General features: G+C 39.7%; 1 protein-coding gene across 4 annotated transcripts in view; it reads right to left on the bottom strand.

The window, feature by feature from the left end:
- LOC135112808 (sphingomyelin phosphodiesterase-like) overlaps positions 1 to 20815 on the bottom strand; it is a 126675-nt gene that overhangs the window by 83316 nt on the left and 22544 nt on the right. For all 4 annotated transcript variants that reach the window (XM_064027634.1, XM_064027633.1, XM_064027635.1 and 1 more), the window contains exons 4-6: positions 16865 to 17020; positions 16514 to 16752; positions 16175 to 16333 (exon numbers count right to left, since the gene is read on the bottom strand). In XM_064027634.1, coding sequence (XP_063883704.1) covers positions 16175 to 16333; positions 16514 to 16752; positions 16865 to 17020 — 554 coding nt within the window. The remainder of the gene's footprint in view (positions 1 to 16174; positions 16334 to 16513; positions 16753 to 16864; positions 17021 to 20815) is intronic.

Below are 20815 nucleotides of genomic sequence, written 5' to 3'. Positions count from 1 at the left end.
CCGAACTAGCAGAGGCAAAACACCAGAGGCACCTTCGCTTTGGTGGATCCTGAGGAGGGATTGGAGGAACAGGATAAGATACAGATATGAGATTGTGGTTGGAGGAGCCCAATGGAGAAGAGAGGGTGACAGCATAAGCAGAAGGAATAGAGGTCAGGAAAAGGTCAAGAACGTTGGGCATATTTCCAAGACGATCAGGAATTCGAGTAGGATGTTGCACCAATTGCTCTAGGTTGTGGAGGATAGCAAAGTTGAAGGCTAGTTCATCAAGATGGTCAGTGAAGGGAGAGAAAAGCCAAAACTGGTGGTGAACATTGAAGTCTCCAAGAATGAAGATCTCTGCAAAAGGGAAGAGAGTCAGAATGTGCTCCACTTTAGAAGTAAAGTTGTGTGGTGTCTGCGTAGTAACTGACTGTGTGGCGAAGTGTAGTGTATCTCATGTGAACGGCACCATCTAGCAGACAAGTGATTTGCCGAAGTAAGATTTCTCATAGTCTGAGGAGTTAGGTGAGAGGTATACAGCTCAGATAAATTTGGTTTGAGAGTGACTGTAGTCATAGCCAGATGGTGGAAAACTTGGAAGATTCAAGAGCGTAGGCACGAGAGCAGGTTAAGTTGTTGCACACATAAATGCAACACCCAGCTTTGGATCGAAAATAAGGATAGAGAAAGTAGGAGAGAACAGAAAAGGGGCTACTATCAGTTGCCTCAGACACCGGAGTTTCAGTGAGGAAAAGAAGATGAGGTTTAAAAGAGGAGAGGTGTTGTTCTACAGATTGAAAATTAGATCTTAGACCACAAATGTTGCAGAAGTTAATGAAGAAAAAGTTGAGGGGGTGTCAAGACGCTTAGGGTCATCATAAGAAGGGCAGTCCGACCTGGGGACATTTGTGGTCCCCTTCCTAGATGGGGACTCTGAAGCTGGTGTAGGAGTCGCCATGAATTTTGAGTGAAGGGTGTGTGTGTTATAAGGTGCTTGTAGTTTTGTGTGGAGAAAGAGAGTTGTCTTTAGAGTGCAGGCTGTGACTGCCCCCCTTGTGTTGTGAGACACAAAGGGAAACATTCAGTGAAGTCACAGTTGGGTTTAATGATAAGTTCACAACACCCCCTGATCCAGTGCTTTAGACCTCACTGGGAGTAATTATCGTTTCAGCAGGTGCCTCCTGCCTCCTCCTGTGATATATATATATATATATATATATATATATATATATATATATATATATATATATATATATATATATATATATATATATATATATATATATATATATATATATATATATATAAATACCATATTTGATGACTTATAAGACATGCCCTTCTTTCCAAAAAAAAGTCTCAGAATATGAGCCTGCATCTTATAAGGCCAAAGTTCAGCTTTGGGGCAGTGGCTAGTGGTAAGTCTATGGCAACGTCCCATCCTGGAGTGCCTGTCAAGTGATGGAGTGCCATCAGTGGCCCTTAAATTAAATCCCAAATATCTTTGCACATGTAAAGTGATGATCTCTTCTACACCACATAAAACAACTCTTTTTTGCAAGGTAGGAATGTATAACTTACTATTAATTCACATAAAATAACATATCAGGAAGAAATTAAGTGACGATGCTTATATTGCATGTACCAAAACAAACTTGCGGTCACACACCAAACCTGGTGATACATGCAAGATTCACTGTGTTCCCTAGTATGATGTCACTATTCCTTGTGGCAAGACATGAACAGAACAAAGTTATTTTCATGAATTTGAATATAAATAAAAAAAAAAAACACAATTATGCTAAATTTCATGATGAATAGAACAAATTTATTTTCACTTTTTTTTAAATGTGCTGAATATTTCAAATAAAATTACATTCTTGAGAGTAAGGTAAATCTATTTTCACACATCCTTATGTGAAAATGTACTAAAATATTGCAACAAGAATTATGTGTAGAATGATGATAAAAAAAAAAATATGATGTACAAACTTTATTACCCCCTCTGGGCTCTGACAATGCCACTGCCTACACCATATTTGTTTACATCTCACAGCAGGATTGGTTTAAGGCCCAGTATTGGTAGATCCTAGCAAATATTAAAGTTTAGCAGGATTGGTCTAAGGACCAGTGTTGATTGGTCCTAGCAAATATTCAAGTTTTTAAATGTAAAATATTGCGATCTAATAAGGATCTGAATATATATGAATATATGAGCGGGCTTCAAATATCAGGTGAAATCCTTCACTTCATATTCAGAGCTTAAACCCACTTATTTGTCCTTTTTTTTTTTCAATGCCTGCCCAAACTGAGGTGCATCTTATAAGCCCATGCATCTTATAAGCCATCAAATACAGTATACATATATATATATATATATATATATATATATATATATATATATATATATATATATATATATATATATATATATATATATATATATATATATATATATATATAAACACAGATGCTCCCCAACTTATGAGCATCCAAATTACAAACATATAGATATGAATAAGAGGCCTGGCACAGGAGAAATCCTGAGTGACCTGTAACATCAAGATCAAGGGGTGCTGTGTTGTTGGATGTAACTTGGAGTGCAAGAAATCAGAGATCAGCAATTGATTACATACTAGTGAATGGGAGAATGCAAGATATTGTGTCTCATAGACAAGGATGGAGTGATCAACACTGTCAGATCACAATATGCTGGTGTTACAAAACTTCACATGGAAGAAATTAAAGCAAAGAAGAAGAAAGGGGAGCTGGGAGATGTAAGATGGGAGAATTTTCAATAGACTTGAGTGAAAGGAATTAGAAGGATGAAAATATGAATGGTATGAATGAAGTGAATGACAGTTTTATATTATAGAGAATGCAAAAGATGCAGAATCCAGCCAGGTAGAATATGTGAAAATGAAACTGGTGGAAGGAAGAGATCAAGGATGCATGAAAAAAATGAAAGAGACTAAACAGGGTGTGCATGCAGTTGAGAAGAGTCATGAAAGTGAAGAGGCTGAAAATGAATACTAGAATGTATGGACAGCATATATGAAGCAGCAGCGACAAATGAAGCGAAAGCTGATGAATGCTAAAGTGAAGTGTAAAAGGTGCATGATTTAATTCTTGACCACTAAAGAACAGGGGTGTTACTGTGAACTGCTTCTCCCCATGTGGCAATGTTTTGACATTTTCATTAAAATTGTTCCATTTCCATTATGAATTTCACAGCTCTGAATGAGTTAGATATAAAAGCATTCCCTTTATCCATCCTTCCTCTTTAATCTGCCACAAACCTGAATTCTATAAATCACATGATTTTTCTGTGGTGATGTTATAAAGTAGAGTAGCTTTCTTCCTCTGGCAGACCTGTGTTTGGAATGCTGCCTAGAGTTTAGATGGCGAGCAACTATTTCTCCCCGTGCTCCTCATTGACAACCCATATTTCACCAAATTTTCACATTGGTCACCAAACTTGTGGCCCACATGGCCTCCCTTACATTTTCTCCTATCAAGAGCAGGCTTATGAGTGGAAGACACTGGCCTTGGAAAGCTTGGTTTGGAACTGGACACAGCAGAGAAAAAAAAAAAAAATTCACTGAGTAGTTGTGTGAAGGCTGACCAAAAATCATAGTGCTAACTTCAAAAGAAGAGTGGGATAAGAGAAACTATCTTGCAGCTGGAAAAACCCATCATCCATTCTTTAAAGGTTAAGGAAGAAGGGCATGGGATGTGGCCATAAATGATAAAGGTTCCTGAGAAGTGAGAGGATGTCAGACAGTGAAAATATGGGCGTAGTTATAATAGACAAGGAAAAAAATTATAAAGACTGTTTTGGGATGAGATTGGTAGTGTAGGTGAGATGTTTGATGTGAGAGAAGGGTGTGTGACATTGAAAACGAGGGAAGTAAACAAGTTGGATAAGAGCTAGTAGCAGGTGGGGGAAGAAGTATATTAAGATAGTAGTAAAGAGTGGCATGAAAACTACTCGGACTTTTCACCTGTTTGAGAGGAGACATATTGAATGTGACTGGATTACGATTGTTAGAAATGGAAGGGTTACAATGGGACGTAACAAAGTGGAAAAGTGAGATAGACAGAGTAGTAAAATGTGTGGGACTGAGTGAATGGAAGAATAAGATGGAGCAAAAAAATACTTGGAATGGTATAGAGAAAGAGGCCCCAATGTATGAAAACTGGTATGAGGGAAGCCTGGTTGAGCTTCTCTTCCAAGCAAGAGCATAGTGTATGGATGTGAATATAAGGATTACAGATGGTCTGAGTCCCACAGCAAAGTGTGCCAGATGCGTGACATGGGAGAGGATGACACAGTGGAGCATGATGTGATGCTGGAGTGTATGAAGTACGCCAGAGACAGGGATGAAATTATGTAAGTCGTGCTGAAGGAATTGGGGCATGTCAGAGTGGAGAAGACAGGAATGGAATGGAATGGATGATGCTACTGCTGGAACTGTGTGGAGAGAAAAATGATCGGATGATTGAGGCAGTGAAGGAGTTCCTGAAGAAAATGTGGTGCACTAGATGTAGGAACTAGTGGTGTGAAAGATATTGTTAATTTTCTGTTTGCCATTCTCTTCTTCCCTACAGCAGTTGCCAATACAAAGACCTGGCTCAAGAATAATCCCACGCCACCTGTAACATCAAGATCAAGATGAGATCAAGATCAAAACTTCTTGCTGCACAGCTGCATCAAACCGAATGTATGGACAAAACAGTCACACAGTTCTAAATGTGATGGCACCACACCAGTGCATGACACCAAATATGAGAAAGAGACACTCACACTCACACAATTTTAAATGTGGTGAGGCCAAACTGCTGTATCACACAGAATATGAGGACAAAACAAACTCATGTGACAGCTGCACTGCTGTGTAATGCCAAATGTGAGGACAAAACACACACTTATTTGGTGGCCACACTGCTGCATCATGTTGAATGTGGAGACAAAACACACACTTATGTAGTGGCAGCACTGTGCATCATGCCAAATGTGAGGACAAAACACACATTCATATGGCATTTACAATGCTACATCATACTGACTGTGAGCACAAAACACATTTGCACAGTGCTAGGCTATATGGCCAGCATAAATAAGGTTTTTCATGCTATGACTTTGGAGAAAAGCAAGTGTGATACTTGAGAGGGTACCATACACCCAAAATATTGTACAAATTAACAACTTGCAGGCATCATGACTTTCAAATGGACATCTTGAACTTAACTTGTCCATAACTCAGGAGTGTCTATATATATATATATATATATATATATATATATATATATATATATATATATATATATATATATATATATATATATATATATATAAGGAAGACAATGTTAAAAGCTATGGCACATTCTCCATTATTTATTTTCTTGTAGGTGTTTTCTATTTTTCATATAGTCTTCCAGAGGTGTTCAGGAAGTTTGCTGAGTATTTGTCCATATGGCGACATTTCAGATCTTCCTAGATCCATCTTCAGGCTGGGTCTGGTCAGTGTATGGTGAGTGGGCTGGTTATATACTGTCTTGACAGATCACAGGGACAGGAGAGGGCAGGGCTGAGCACAGTGATTGGCTCGCCTGAGTCAACTCGTGACTTGCTGAGCTCCTTTGCGTCTTGCTGTGGGAAGTACTTGGAAGTTATCTGCTTGCCTGTTGATTGTAGGTATCTTTGTTGTTATGTATATTGCATCTGGGAAGAGGAGATGTCGATAGTCACCTTCCCTGTCAAGTACTGTTGTTTTACTTTCCAAATCTTGACGAGTGAGGCTTGAGTTATGCTTGGCAGCATAGTGGTTTTTGATAGTGCTGTTGGATAGGTGGAAGGTGAGATGCTGAGATAGGGAGGTCCTCATTATTCCAATGTAAGAATGAGGCCCACACTCCTCACTGTTGGTTATGCAGGGTCAGTTTCAGAATAGTAGATGATAAGTTTGATCTCTTGTTCTGCATCGGTAGGTGCACGTTCTTGTTTATTTTGCTTCTTATTATTTCTTGATCCATCTTGTGCTCAGTTGACATGAAGTTTCTGTAGAATAACTTGATGGTTTTGTGCTTCTCCTGTGCTTCGGTGTTTTGCTGTTCATTCCATTTATCCATATGCATCTTGATGACTCTTGATACATCGGAGTTATGGTAGCCATTGTTAGTGAGTACTTGGGTGACCCGTTCTGTCTCTTGGTGGGTGTCATTCCAAGTTGAGCAGTGGGAAAAAGCTCTTCTGACATATGCACTAATAGTTGATTGAAGGTAGTGTTTGGGACACTCACTATTCCCGTTCAGGCAAAGTCCTTGATTTGTAGGCTTGGTATAAACTGTAATCTTGAATCCCACTCTGCTTCCTGTCACAAGGATGTCAAGGAAGGGAAGGCATCCTTCACATGCTTCTTCATAAGTGAAGTTGAGTCCAGAGGCGGTGATAAAACGTTGTCTGAGTTCCTGCAGTTCCTGAACATTCTTGGCTCACACGAAAATGTCATCTACGTAACGACAGTAAAGAGGGCTTGTTGTCAGTGAGCAGGGATGATTCAATGCTGCCCATGAAGAAATTCATGAACAGTACTCTTAGTGGGCTGCCCATTGCTATGCTGTCAATCTGTTGGTACATATTACCACTAGGGCAGATGAACAGTACCTCCTTCATGCAGATCTGCAGTAATGTCTTCTGTGTATTTTCAGAAATTTTCAGGGGCGTAGTTTCTTTGTTGTTGTGAACTTGCTGGAGGATGAAATCAATTATAGTATCAATGGGGACATTCGTGAACAGGCTCTCTATGTTAAGGGAGGCAATGAGGTGGTTCTCAGCAGGCAGAGTGTCTCATAGAATCTCAAGGAAGTCAGCAGCCGATGAAAGGCTGAACACCTCTGGAAGACTATACAAAAAATAGAAAACACCCTCAAGAAATAATGGAGAATGTGCCATAGCTTTTAACATCATATTCCTCAAAGAAAACTTAATGCCTGGCTTCACACATATACTCGTATATATATATATATATATATATATATATATATATATATATATATATATATATATATATATATATATATATATATATATATATATATATATATATATATATATATACACACACACACACACACACACACACACACACACACACACACACACACATGAGTTTCTGCAGATATTGCCAGAGATGAAAGTACAGGTTATTCTAAGTTGAAAATGTTCTATGCACATGTGCATTTTGAAGTGTTGTTTAGCCATAGTATGAAATGCAAGTGTGGCCTGGTGATAGATACAACTGCCAGGCCAGGTGGAGAAGCACCATTTCCACACACTCCACATTATTTTAAGTTATGCAATACAATGAGAATTCATTCACTGTCACTGTCTCGGAACGAAATCGTGTGATCTGACTAACAATCAGCTGATTTGCTGCTAGCCTCACTCCTTCCCACTCCCTGCCCAGGCAGTACATGGTGCTATGCAGCCTATTAACTTATTTGTCATCTATTTCATCCATATTATCACTGTGTAATCATTGTGTATCACTGTGTATCATTGGTAATCGGTATTGGTCATGGGATGCTGTAAAGCTCCGAAGCTTGTAGAAATCATGACTGAATTATTCAAAATTTCAGATCCTCACCATGGATATGCACCTGACCCAGCCATTGTATCTGTCACCGGTCCACACTTGCCATGATTAAATGACGACTCAAAATGCATATGTGCATAGAACATTTTCCACTTAGAATAACCTGTACTCTCACCTGTGGCAATATCCACAGAAACTTGTGTTACACCCAGAATATATATATATATATATATATATATATATATATATATATATATATATATATATATATATATATATATATATACAGTAAAATCCCTCTCATCCGGCATTCGAGTATCCGGCAGCTTCAAGTATCCGGCACATTTTTCCCCGAGCCTTAAAATCAATAAAAAATCAATGTGTACTCATAAAATCCCCGCGCGAGGCATACTTTGTCCCCTCGCCACCAGAGCGCACTGCTTCACGCCACCCACGGCCCACTGCACTGTGTTTACTCAGTGACTCAGTCCCGTGTGTGCACTGTTTATCACCTGACGCCTTCATCATGCCTAAAGTTGTAGAAAAGAGGAAGCGTGTTGTGCTTACACTTAAGCAGCTGATCAGATCAGCTGATCTTTGTTATGGTAAGATGCGTGAGTGTAGGGTGGTGATTGTGGACATAATTTCACTTCTATTCAAGTATCCGGCAATATTCAAGTATCCAGCATGTCAGCGGTCCCGTTGATGCTGGATAAGAGGGATTTTACTGTATATGTATGTATGTATATATATTGTTACAATGAGGTTCAGCCCCTCTTACAGCTGCTACTAACTCAGGTCAGCTCCCCTAAGCCACCTCCTATGTGCCTTAGTGCAGGGCACAAATACAATGAATCCAGACATCTGCTTGTCGTCTACAACTATCAAATCTCTGAGGCTGCTACTCAGTTTAACCCAGCCACCGAGAAGGGAGGATAACAAATGCCAACTTAATTCCTCAAGCTGGAAAGAACCAATGAGCCAAGTTCTAGGGCACAGACAGTATAGACAACATATACACAAGGCAAGGGTAATACACCACTGGACAAACCATCCTCTGTAACAAAACCACCCACTGTCCAGTAGAAATATTATCTTCTATGACCAGAGAGAAGCAAGCATATCTAAAATCTTCTGGAAGACAGATTTCCAACTCCTATAAAAATTTGTGGAAATCTGGGAAGAAAGTAGACAGATATAGCCTATCTCAAATATTATATACAGTCAGTGACATTCACAATTAAAACTCCTGCTGACATGAGTGTCACACTGCATAAACTGGCAACTCACTCTTCCTTAGTCTGTAAAAATCTGCTAGGAGAAAATAACTACATGGCAACTTAGATTAGTCCCTCATGTTTTTGAAAGCATAGAATAACAGATTCACTGTGTGACATATTGGCATGAAGGAAAATGATCTTTTGTGACCACTCCTTGCTTTGGCTAACAAAACGGTTGTGTTTGTTTTAACCAAGGTGTTGTATTGAGGCAAAGTGTGATGCCTGGAAAATATACAGGCCACAGTTACATAGTACAAATGTTAGAGTTTCGCTAGACTGATGAAATGAATAGAAAAATAACCCTTATAACTATTGGCAGTGAAAAGAATGTGATTGTGCTGGTGAAGAAATGGAGCAATGAGGGATGCCAGGATGTGCCTCACCACAAACATGGTGGTGGGCCACCCCAAAATGTTTTTTTTTTTTTTTTTGCTGTAAGCAAAAAAAAAAAAAAGCTGAGGATGTACCTTTATCTGTCTCTTGATACCATGCAAGGTATTGTCAAACATTTTGGGATGGCCCACCACCATGTTTGTGGTGAGACATCCTGGCATTCCTCATCACTCTATTTCTTCATCAACACACTCACAGTCTTTTCACTGCCAATAGTTATGTGGTGCACTTTTCAATTTGTTTCACCATCCTAGTGAAACTGCATTTGTACTATATAACTACATACTATGTAACTATGTACTATGTACTACATAACTATGTACGATGTAACTATATACTATGTAACTATGTACTATGTAACTATGTACCATGTGTATTTTCAGGCATCACACATCACCTCAGTAGAACGCACTGTTTAAAACAAACACAACCATTTTTTTTAGCCAAAGCAAGGAGCAGTCACAAAAGATAACTTTCCCTCATGTCAATATGTCAAACACTGAATCCATTATTCTATGCTTTCAAAAAGATATAAGGGATTAACCAAAGTTGTCATGTAGTTACTTTCTCTCAGTAGATTTTTTCAGACCAAGGAGAAGTAAGTTGCCTGTTTGTGCAATGTGATGCTCACATCATGTAGATATTACATACAGTAACAAAATAGATGCAAGCAATCACTGGAATATCATTAAATATTCTCTGCATTTTTTTATTTCTGAAAAAACAGGCAATCTAATTTGAAAATTATCATCATACTGAGGATGGCTGAATCCTCTGCTGTGATGTCACTAGCTATATAGGCTGACATGCTCCTTGCCTGCTACACTGTGCTCCATGTCTTTATAGGCTAGATTTCTTGAATCTTCAGCAGTTACTTTCAGTGCTACATGTATTTACCCAGTTGTGTATTTACCTGGTTGTTGTGTTTACCTAGTTGTGCTGTATGGGAAAAGAGCTATGCTTGTGCTATCCCATGTCCATATCTTTTAATATCCAACCAAGCCTTGAATCTATGTATATCTTTTGTGTTTACTATCTCCTCATCCAGACTGTTCCATATATCTATACTTCTATAAGGGAAACTATACTTTTGGATGTCTCTTCTATAAGCACTCTTCTTCAGTCTCTTTCCATGCCCTCTAGTAACTTAGTGTGTCCCAAACCATCAAATCATTCCAGTCCACCTCCTCCACCTTCTCATATGCTTTATATATTGCAATCATGTCTCCCATTTCTCTCCTTTTTTCCAATGTTGGTGGGAGTAACCTTGCCAATCTCACTTCATATGATGTCTCTTATATTTGGTACCATCTTCATTGCTGCTCTCTGAACTCTCTCCAACTTCCTTACACTCTTTTACTTGTAAGGCAACCACACTACAACTGCATGTTCCAGTCTAGGTCTTATCAGTAACATAATCATCTTCCTGATCATCTCTTCATTGATATACATAAAAGCCATGCTTATTCTTCTCAACAAGTTATAGATTTCTCCTGTAATTTTCCTGATGTGTCTCTCCGGTGTCAAATATCCATTCACTGTAACACCAAGATCCTTTTCCTCTTCTGCTTTACTTAACCTCTCCCCATTTAACACATTATTTCCATTTACTCTCCTCTCACTCTTTCTAAATTCCATTACTTTACTTTTCTTTAGATTAAACTCCATTTCCCATCTATGACTCCACTCTGATATCTTGTTCAGATTCTCTTGCAACACTTCACAACCTTCCTCACTCTCAACTTTTTTCAGCAACTTGGCATCATCTGCAAAAAAAGGGTCATTTAGCTGTTCACCCTGTCATATAATTTATATAGATTGCAAACATGTTTAGTGCCAGTGCTGAACCTTGGGGTACTCTGCTTTTGACTTTCCTCCATGATGACTCTTGATCTTTTACCACTGTTTTCATCAATTATCAATCAAGAAATTCTCCATCCATCTCAGCAGGCCACTCCTCAGACCACCGTTATGCTACAACTTCCACAGTAACCTCCTGTACAGCACTTAATCAAAGGCTTTCTTCAAGTTTGAATATACACTGTCTGCCCATCCATTTGTCTCTTGTATTATATCCACCACTTTTGAATAAAACTCGGCAAGTTTTAAAACACACAATCTCCATCTTCTAAATCCCAATTGCTGTTTTGTCATCTCTTTATTTTCTTCTAAGTACTGCATCCACTTATCCTTTATTAATCTAATAAACTATGCTTGTTAGAGACACTGAACCATAGTTCAATGGTTCTTTTTTGTTACCACCTTTGTAGACTGGAACTATGTTTGCTCTTCCATTCAAAGAGGAATTTGCTTTCATTTAAGGAGCTCTCAATAAAAAGTACTGTGAACCACCCACATCAACTGCTGATTGCATTCTTTCAATATCCATCTCGACACTCCATCAGGTTCAGGGGCCTTTCTAACATCTAGTTTCTCCAACTATTTCTGCACATCTTCTTCAGTCACTTGGATTTCTCCTAGACCAGTATCTTTCCTAATCTCACTCTGTCCCATAAATGTCTTTTCTTTTGTGAACACTGACTGAAAACTTTTATTCATTATCTCTGCCATTTCAGCTGGATCCTCACACACTTGACCATTCACCTTCAACCTATTTGTTCCTTCTCTATTTTTCATTTTGCTATTCACATACCTGAAGAATAGTTTTGGTTCATCCTTACATTTGTCCATAACATCTTTCTCATAACTTATCCTTTCTTCTCTAATAATCCTTACAGTTGTGTAGTTTTGCCACAGCTCCTGTGCATTTTTTCTCCTCCATTTATTCCATGCCTTCTTCCTCTCCTGCCTTGCTACTTCACATCTTTTAATATACCAGTCTTTGTTATATCTTCTCTTTGTATTTACCTTTGGTGCTTCAGTTCATCTCTCCAAAGTATCTCTTCATTTGTTAAAATTTAGTCTTACCATATTTTAAACCCTTCAGGAGGTAAACATATCACACAGGGAAGCCACAGAATGCCTGACTTCTGATCTTTCTAAAATTTCTGATTGGGGCAGAGCAAACTTGGTATTGTTCAATGCCTCAAAAACTCAATTCCTCCATCTATCAACTCGACACAACCTTCCAGACAACTATCCCCTCTTCTTCAATGACACTCAACTGTCCCCCTCTTCTACACTGATCATCCTCGGCTGTCCTTTACTTATAATCTGAACTGGAAACTTCACATCTCATCTCTAGTTAAAACAGCTTCTATGAAGTTAGGTGTTCTGAGACGTCTCTGCCAGTTTTTCTCACCCCCCCCAGCTGCTAACTCTGTACAAGGGCCTTATCTGTCCATGCATGGAGTATGCTTCACATGTCTGGGGGGTTCCACTCATACTGCTCTTCTAGACAGGGTGGAATCAAAAGCTTTTCATCTCATCAACTCCTCTCCTCTAACTGACTGTCTTCAGCCTCTCTCTCACCGCCGCAATGTTGCATATCTAGCTGTCTTCTACCGCTATTTTCATGCCAACTGCTCTTCTGATCTTGCTAACTGCATGCCTCCCCTCCTTCCGCAGCCTCGCTGCACAAGACTTTCTTCTTTCTCTCACCCCTATTCTGTCCACCTCTCTAATGCAAGAGTCAACCAGTATTCTCAATCATTCATTCCTTTCTCTGGTAAACTCTGGAACTCCCTGCCTGCTTCTGTATTTCCACCTTCCTATGACTTGAATTCCTTCAAGAGGGAGGTTTCAAGACACTTATCCATCAATTTTTGACCACTGCTTTGACCCTTTTATGGGACTGGCATTTCAGTGGGCATTTTTTTTATTAGATTTTTGTTGCCCTTGGCCAGTACCCTTCCTATATATAAAAAAAAAAAAAAAAATTTAAATAATTCATTCCTATAATCTGCCCATCTACTTTCCTTTTCCTTTATCTTTGATTTGAAACCTTATCATCACATCCTATTGGACAATCATAGTTCATGTTTTCAACAATATGTTTCTCTTGAAAATATTTAATCAAGTCTTGATGACTCCTCTCCTCCTCTGTATCTAGTGTTTTCCTCAACCCACTGATAATACCCTTATCATTGCCGATTTCAGAACTTTATCACCCTATGAATCTCCTTTTCTTTTATTCCACTCCTCCTAATGTACTTCTTTACAATTAAAATCTCCCATTACAATAATTTTAAAATTTTCTTTAATATTTTTATCAAGCTTTTTTCTGTTTCACTCAGCAATTAATCATGCTCTTGTCTATTCCAAGCCTTTGTTTTTGGTGAGACATACACCACTGTAGCATATAATTTTCCTCCTTTTCTATTTATTAGTTTTAAATTTAAGCCTTCCACTAAGCCTTCTGCCTTTCCCACATTCTCCACCTTGATATTTTTTTTACAAGCATCATCATTCCTCCTCCATCTTTTCTACCTCTGTTCTTTGCTCACATGTTATAATTTCCCACTCCTAAATTTGATGTCTCCAAGTCTCTTCTCTTAGTTTCCACAATTGCCATTTAATTTGTTTTTTAAAAAATTAACTGACTTCATCAATCACTGAGATTAAACCATCAACATTAGTGTGAGCCACCTTCCATGTCCCTCCCTCTCTTAGTGCTGAGCTCCCACACCTCTCACTGTTCAAGTGTACAACTTTCTCAGCCTTAGGTCCATTACTCTCCAGAAAAAAGTTCCCTTTAGTCTTGTGTTTTGTTCATTTCTTTCTTTTGCTTGTCTTCTCAATTCACCAAGTTTTTTTCTTTATTTCTCATTCATTTCTCTTCTAAGCCAAACTTGTTTGTGCTCCTCACTCTTGGCTAACTTCCATGCATTTACCAGTGCTTCCTCAGCTGCTGTTTTGGATTTTAATTTAATTTTCACTGGTCTACTCTTTCCTTGTTCATATTTACCAATCATGTACACCTCCTCTATTTCATCTTTCAACTTGGTATCATTTTCATTCATCACACCCAGTACCAGTCAAGCCATTTTCCTCTCTTCAGTTTCTGTTATATCAATTTGTTATCTCACTTTCTTCCAGGCCAAAGATCACTATGCTTTTCTTTTTGTCTATAGTGTCTTACCAAATTTTCCTTTTCTTTTATCACATCTATAACCTCCTTTGTCAGACCTCCCTTACTTAATATGCTAGTTCTCTTAATGATGAAGTATGTTATGTCTCTGTTTTTGTTGAGATAATTTTTGGTTTTAGATGACCTGTAATGGCAGCAAACAATTCAGTAGCAAAAAAATTAAACTTGTAAATCATAATAAAGTGATTTGTAAACAGAACCAGGATAAGTATAGCCTAGTAGTAGCTTCAGGGTATATACATCCCTGTGATTACAATGTGTACAGGGAAAAATACCACAAGGACAAAAATATTTGTTTTCTTACAGAGCTAACTTTTCATGACCAGACCTCTTCAAATTAAGGTATTATCCACAAAAAACACACAACTTGTAGAGCAGTTTACCTATATGATGTATGAGCTGCTTTTTGCATATGTTTAATATGGATTTTATTTAGGTCTTGTAAAGTAAATCATATCAGATTAGCGAAAAAATAATGTAGAGCATCACCCTTTCCAAATGAGCCGATTACTCCCTCAGACTTAGCCATCAATGTGAAGATTAAGTATGCAGTTTGATTTGATCAGCCCTTGGGTGATCTGACAGTGGGAGTAGGGGAAAGTTAGGTTTAGTTAGATAAGATTTGATTAGTTCATGGTTCATGGGGGACCAGAAGCTAGAAGTTAATGTTAGGCTTTTTATCTGTTTCCTATGCATTAGAACTTGAGATTAGACCTTTTCTCTATTAAGACTGTTGAGCAAAATCAGTAGGTAAACTGTTAGAGTACTGTATATATGTACATTAGTAGTGGTCAACAGCACTTTACATTTTAGCTGCACACTCCCTTTATATTATAGTCATGTACATTATTTTAAAGCGAGTTTCTGTGATTTGGTCTTTTAGACACTGCAATGCATCTTACCAGCAAGATCATATTATGGCTTATCACATATTAGTGTTCACTTAAACAGCAGTAATACCTGGTAATTACAGAGGAAAGACATAATATGTAACAGGTATGATGAATCCAGTGGTTTACTATGATACTCATTTGCTTATACTTAGCTAAACTGCACCCCCAAATAATACAACAATTAACATTACTTATATCAAACTTAACAGCAAAATGAGGTGCCCATGACAATTGGATGTTGTGAGTCACCACAGCTTATATTTTTGTCTTTAGGCATGCAGGTGATCTTTTTTTTTTCTTTTATCATTGTTGTGTTCTAGCATCATGGAATGAAACACTAATGACAGCAATGCTCAAATTTCACAAGATTCCCTGTTGTAGGCTATCCTGTACTGGACACCAGTCACTTGACCTAGTTTATGACATCACACCCACTCCACTCTCAAGCTGTCACCTGTTTATTTTTCTACAACTTTTATTTTTCTCAGTACATTTACTTTGGTTTGTCAAATCAATTACATCATAAGAAAATTCACTACATTAAAAACTTGATTAAATTTTTTACTGGAAAAACAAAACTGACCATCAACCAGTCCATTACTGACTAGGCTTTTAAAGCTTTTTGTATCTATGAATTTCAAAAATATTTCTCAAATGAAACAAGCTTCATATGCTTCATATACTTTAATAAGTATAGCCATATTCAAATGTGTAAAATTATTGTACCAAAACTTACTTAAAAACATTGTGGAGATTCATCAAATTTTCTTAAACTAGGGTATGCATTTAATGTTAGATTATGGCTATTGACTTTATAAAAAATTATATGCAGAATTTTCTGTATGTTTATTATGATATAAGAGACTGTCAAGATGAATACAAGGACAGAATAAGAGGAGGCTCATTAAGGGAATTTGAAAAGATCATACAAGATTAATATAGCCAAAAAGCAGCCAGTAAATTTTCAGGAGTCCTCACCTATTGACGGGTGCTGATGCATGATTCCCAAGAGTGTTAAGAACAGGAACATCAGGGAAGTGTTTCCTAACAAGCTCCATGGTGGTTTCAATGGCAATCAGATTAGTGGCATGATTCTGAGCCCAGACATCATGTGGAGGAAGGTCTCCTGTAATATAACTGCAACAACACAATCTCTTTATATGAAAAGACAATAAGTGACAAACTCTTAACAGTGACTTGAGAACTATTGGATAATTGGATACTAGATATCAGAATATGACAAAGCTAAAGTTAAGTGAATACCTTATGAATCAGGATGTTGACATATTTTGTGATATACTTTTTAATCTTACTTACACAAGATCTGGGGTGGTTATTTCAGCAGCCTGAGACAAAAGATCCTCTAAAGTATGCAGAGGAATGTCACAATATGCTAGTGTTCCCCAGTGACCTGCTGCTGGCACCCCTGGGCCTGCCGTACCAAAGGCATTCCGGCAACAGTATGGGTGGTCACAGACAGCAGCACTACCCTCATCATATAGAAGGTCAACATGGAGATCCGAGAGATGTAAAATCTTCTTCACACTTGGCGTGGGCTGAGCAAACAAAAGCCATGTGAAAGAGCATCATTCTCTCCTGCCTCTTAACTTGAACTACAAAAAAAATTTATGTGAAAATCTATTTGAAACAATTTTAGAAAACACTCACCTGCACAGGTTCTGGGTGGTTGGGCTCAGGCTTGCCACCAGGAATCTCTACAGTCCATGGGTCTAACTCAGTATGCACACAATCAAGACCAAACATCCAGCCACACATCGTGTCATGAGAGTAGTCCGAGTTGCTAAATACATATAGCACTTCAGGCTGCATGTAGAAATACATAAAATATAATATACACAAATACATTACTTTCCTGCATACAAATTAGTCTCTGTAATCTAAATTGGGAAGGCTACTCAGTAAGAGTCATTACAAAAATGCTTCATACATTTGCCATATTCAAGCAGCTCTAGTAATTCTAAACATATATGAGCAAGTATTTTGCCATCAGACAATAGCTAAGTTCCCTAGTTTACGTTTTCTTTTATAACAAATATATCACTGACCAAAAATTTGCAACTATACTGGAAACTGCAAAGTCAGATGATTAAGTTTTGGATATTCTAATCCCAGACATTAATTTTCTTATTGAAAGTGAGGTGCAATTACAGTAGGTTATGCAACAATGAACATGGTTCGTTCCAGTGTAGCATTCATTATGGCAACTGTGCATTATAGTAACTGTGCATTATGGTGACTGATGAACCTATGTAAAAAAACTGATTGGTTCCAGGGAACCAGAAAATGATATAAAAATTCCAAATAAAAAAAATCTAAATGAGCACATTTGCACTACTACATTTGAGATAACACAACAAATATATACAGTACCTTCACAAGTTTCAAGCCTACTCCCAAATTCTTACCATCCCAAGTTTTGCACATTGTCATCCTGAGTTTTGCGCTGCTTTGACAAGAATTGGTCACATTTACCTACTGTCGGCATCACGTGTATACGTACAGTAAATCCCACCTAAGTTGGAGCCATCTCTCTCTCTCTCTCTCTCTCTCTCTCTCTCTCTCTCTCTCTCTCTCTCTCTCTCTCGCTCTCTCTCTCGCTCTCTGTGAAAGTAAGAACAATGAGAATGAGAATGAAAATAGAATTATGTATATGAGTGTGAAAGTGAGAAAGGATGGAGCAAAAATGACAAAAAATGTGAGAGAGAGAGAGAGAGAGAGAGAGAGAGAGAGAGAGAGAGAGAGAGAGAGAGAGAGAGAGAGAGAGAGAGAGAGAGAGAGAGAGAGAGAGAGAGAGAGAGAGAGAGAGAGAGAGAGAGAGAGAGAGAGAGAGAGAGAGACAGAGCTTGGTGGCCCTGGAGTGGGTAGACAGGGTCTCAACATCAGGACACTGTCCCTCCTCTCACAAGGCTCGACGAAACAGTGGCCACCAGCAGCAAGGACAAGGCCCAACTGCTGGCCACCCTTTTTGCCGGGAAGATGGAGGTGGACAACCCTGAAAGGTCACCGCCTTTTCTGGAGCAGCAGTGCAGAGAGACTGTCACCAAGGTGGAGGTGACACAGGGGCTTGTCGAGCGTCTGCTGCGGGGGCTTGATGTGCAAAAAGCTACCGGTCCCGACAACATCAGCCCGCATGTTTTCAAACAGTGTGCCCGCAAGCTGGCTGTCCCCCCTCACCACAGTCTTCTCTGTCTGCTTATGGGAAAATACCTGGCCCTTAGTGTGGAAAGAGGCCTGGGTAGCTCCCATACACAAGAGGAGCTCCAGATCTGACCCAAAAAATTATCGACCAATCTCCCTGTTCTCTGTGGCGGGGAAAGTGTTCGAGAGGGTGGTGGCAGATGTGGTGTGTCGCCACCTCCAGGACAATTACCTCCTCTCGGACCAACAGTTTGGGTTCAGACCTGGGCGGTCCACCTCCGATCTCCTCATGCTCCTCACCGGGGGCTGGCAGGACGCCCTTAATGGCGGCCTTGACACTGTTGTGATGGCCCTGGATATAGCGGGCGCCTTCGACAGGGTCTGGCACGGGGGCCTTCTGGAAAAGCTGAGGGCAAAGGGGATCCAGGGTGACCTCCTTTAGCTCTATCTCCGAGGAAGGACCCTCCAGGTCGTTGTCAATGGGCAAGCGTCTGAGTCCATCCAGGTGAGAGCGTCAGTGCCACAGGGCTCGGTGCTGGGGCCAGTCCTGTGGAACATCTACATGGATCATCTTCTCCGACAGCTGCCAGCGGTCTCAGCTTATGGTGACGATTGCACTCTCTCCTGTACCTACCCTCGACACGAGTGTGCGTGCTGCTGAAGAGATCAATCAGCAGCTTGGGGTGATACAGGAGTGGGGGCCCACTGGCAGGTGACCTTTGCTCCAGAGAAGACACAGGCAATGGTAATCTCTCGATTCCCCGTTGCCAAGCCAGCAGTGGAGGGAGGGCTACGCTTTGGTAGCCTTACTCTCGAACTCCAGGAGTCTGTTAAGATTCTGGGGGTGGAGGTGGATCGAGAACTGCAGTTTGACCGCCACATCAAACACATTGCCCTTAAGGCCTCACACCGAGTATCCTCTTTGAGGAGGGTGGCCAGCTTGCTCGACAGGAGAGGGAGGCTCTTGCTCTACAAGGTCCAGATACAGCCTTATTTGGAGTATGCCACCCTCTCCTGGATGTCCTGTGCTGCCACATACATCAGCAAGCTCGACGGCATCCTGCGACGAGCGCTGCGACTGGTGGAAGCAGCAGGTGCCCCAACCCATCCTGAGGCTCCCATTGACACACTAGAACACCGCAGGGACGTGGCGGCCCTTGTGGTGTTCCACAAGGCACAGGTGCAGGGGGTGCCACATCTGGCGGGACTACGGCTGCCCCCCACAGTCACCTCGCGGGACACAAGAACGGTGTTATCCAGTGGTGACTCAGTGGAAGTGCTGCGTTCCCATTCCAGCCAACACCAGCGCACCTTTTGGGGGCGAGTCTCCAGACTGTGGAACATCTTCGTGTCCTCTGTCCCTCATATCAGGGGGATGGATACCCAGGACATGAAGTTAGCAGCAGACCACTGGAGGGGCTTGTTCCCAACGCCCCTGCTAACAATATTAACATAAGGCCATAAAGAATGTATGTATATGTATATATCTTTATATTTATATTTGTGTGTTGTGTCACACCCCTAAAATAGGTTGCACACGGCAGTGTGCCTTCGGGTGATAATGTACCTATGTTTAAATAAAAAAAAAATAGAGAGAGAGAAAGAGAGAGAGAGAGAGAGAGAGAGAGAGAGAGAGAGAGAGAGAGAGAGAGAGAGAGAGAGAGAGAGAGAGAGAGAGAGAGAGAGAGAGAGAGAGAGAGAGAGAGAGAGAGAGAGAGAGGTATCACTCCCTTGTCCTTTATCTCTGACAGATAAGGGGGAGGGGAGGGTAACAAGGAGAGAGGTTTGAGACTAGATGAAAGAAGGTAGAGGAAAAGAAAAATGGGAGGAAGGGACAGGTGGTGGATAGATGAGCAACAGCTCACACAGCTGGTGAGTTAGTCTTGCAAGTTTTAGTTTGTTATTCCAATTGAATTTCTATTAAAATTTCAGACCTCACACAAATGGCAAGTTTATCTTGCTAGTTTAGGTTCGCTATTCTGATGAAATTTATATTAACATTCTGGTGCTAACACGAGTGGCAAGTTCATTATACGTTTTGGTTCATTATTTGATTAAATATTTATTAAAATTTCAGTGCATAATTGCAGTTGTACATTTCAACCATGCAATGTCCTGTACCTTACTGTATGTGAGTAGCTGGCTGTGACATGGGGTCAAGTGCCAAGTGCCAAGTGCCAAGTAAATTGCATTTAAAGGTGAGCACATTGAACGCGTCGGCTCACTATTGCTTTACCTGTCTAGCATGTCCTATACAAAGTACATGCAATTGTGTGTCGTATCTCATTATACACTACATTTTCTTGGCTTTTACATGATATATTTCTGATTTTGTCACGTCGAACTCATTATAAAATGAGGAATAATACAGTGTTAAGCAGGAAGCATTTTCAGATTATGAAACTTTTACATGGCCCAGTAAACCTTTAAAAAAAAAAAATAATCTATTGACATGCAGCA

The sequence above is a fragment of the Scylla paramamosain genome, chromosome 24 (genome assembly GCF_035594125.1).
Source record: "Scylla paramamosain isolate STU-SP2022 chromosome 24, ASM3559412v1, whole genome shotgun sequence".
Lineage (NCBI taxonomy): Eukaryota > Metazoa > Arthropoda > Malacostraca > Decapoda > Portunidae > Scylla > Scylla paramamosain.
This window is presented reverse-complemented; position numbering and strand designations above follow the sequence as displayed.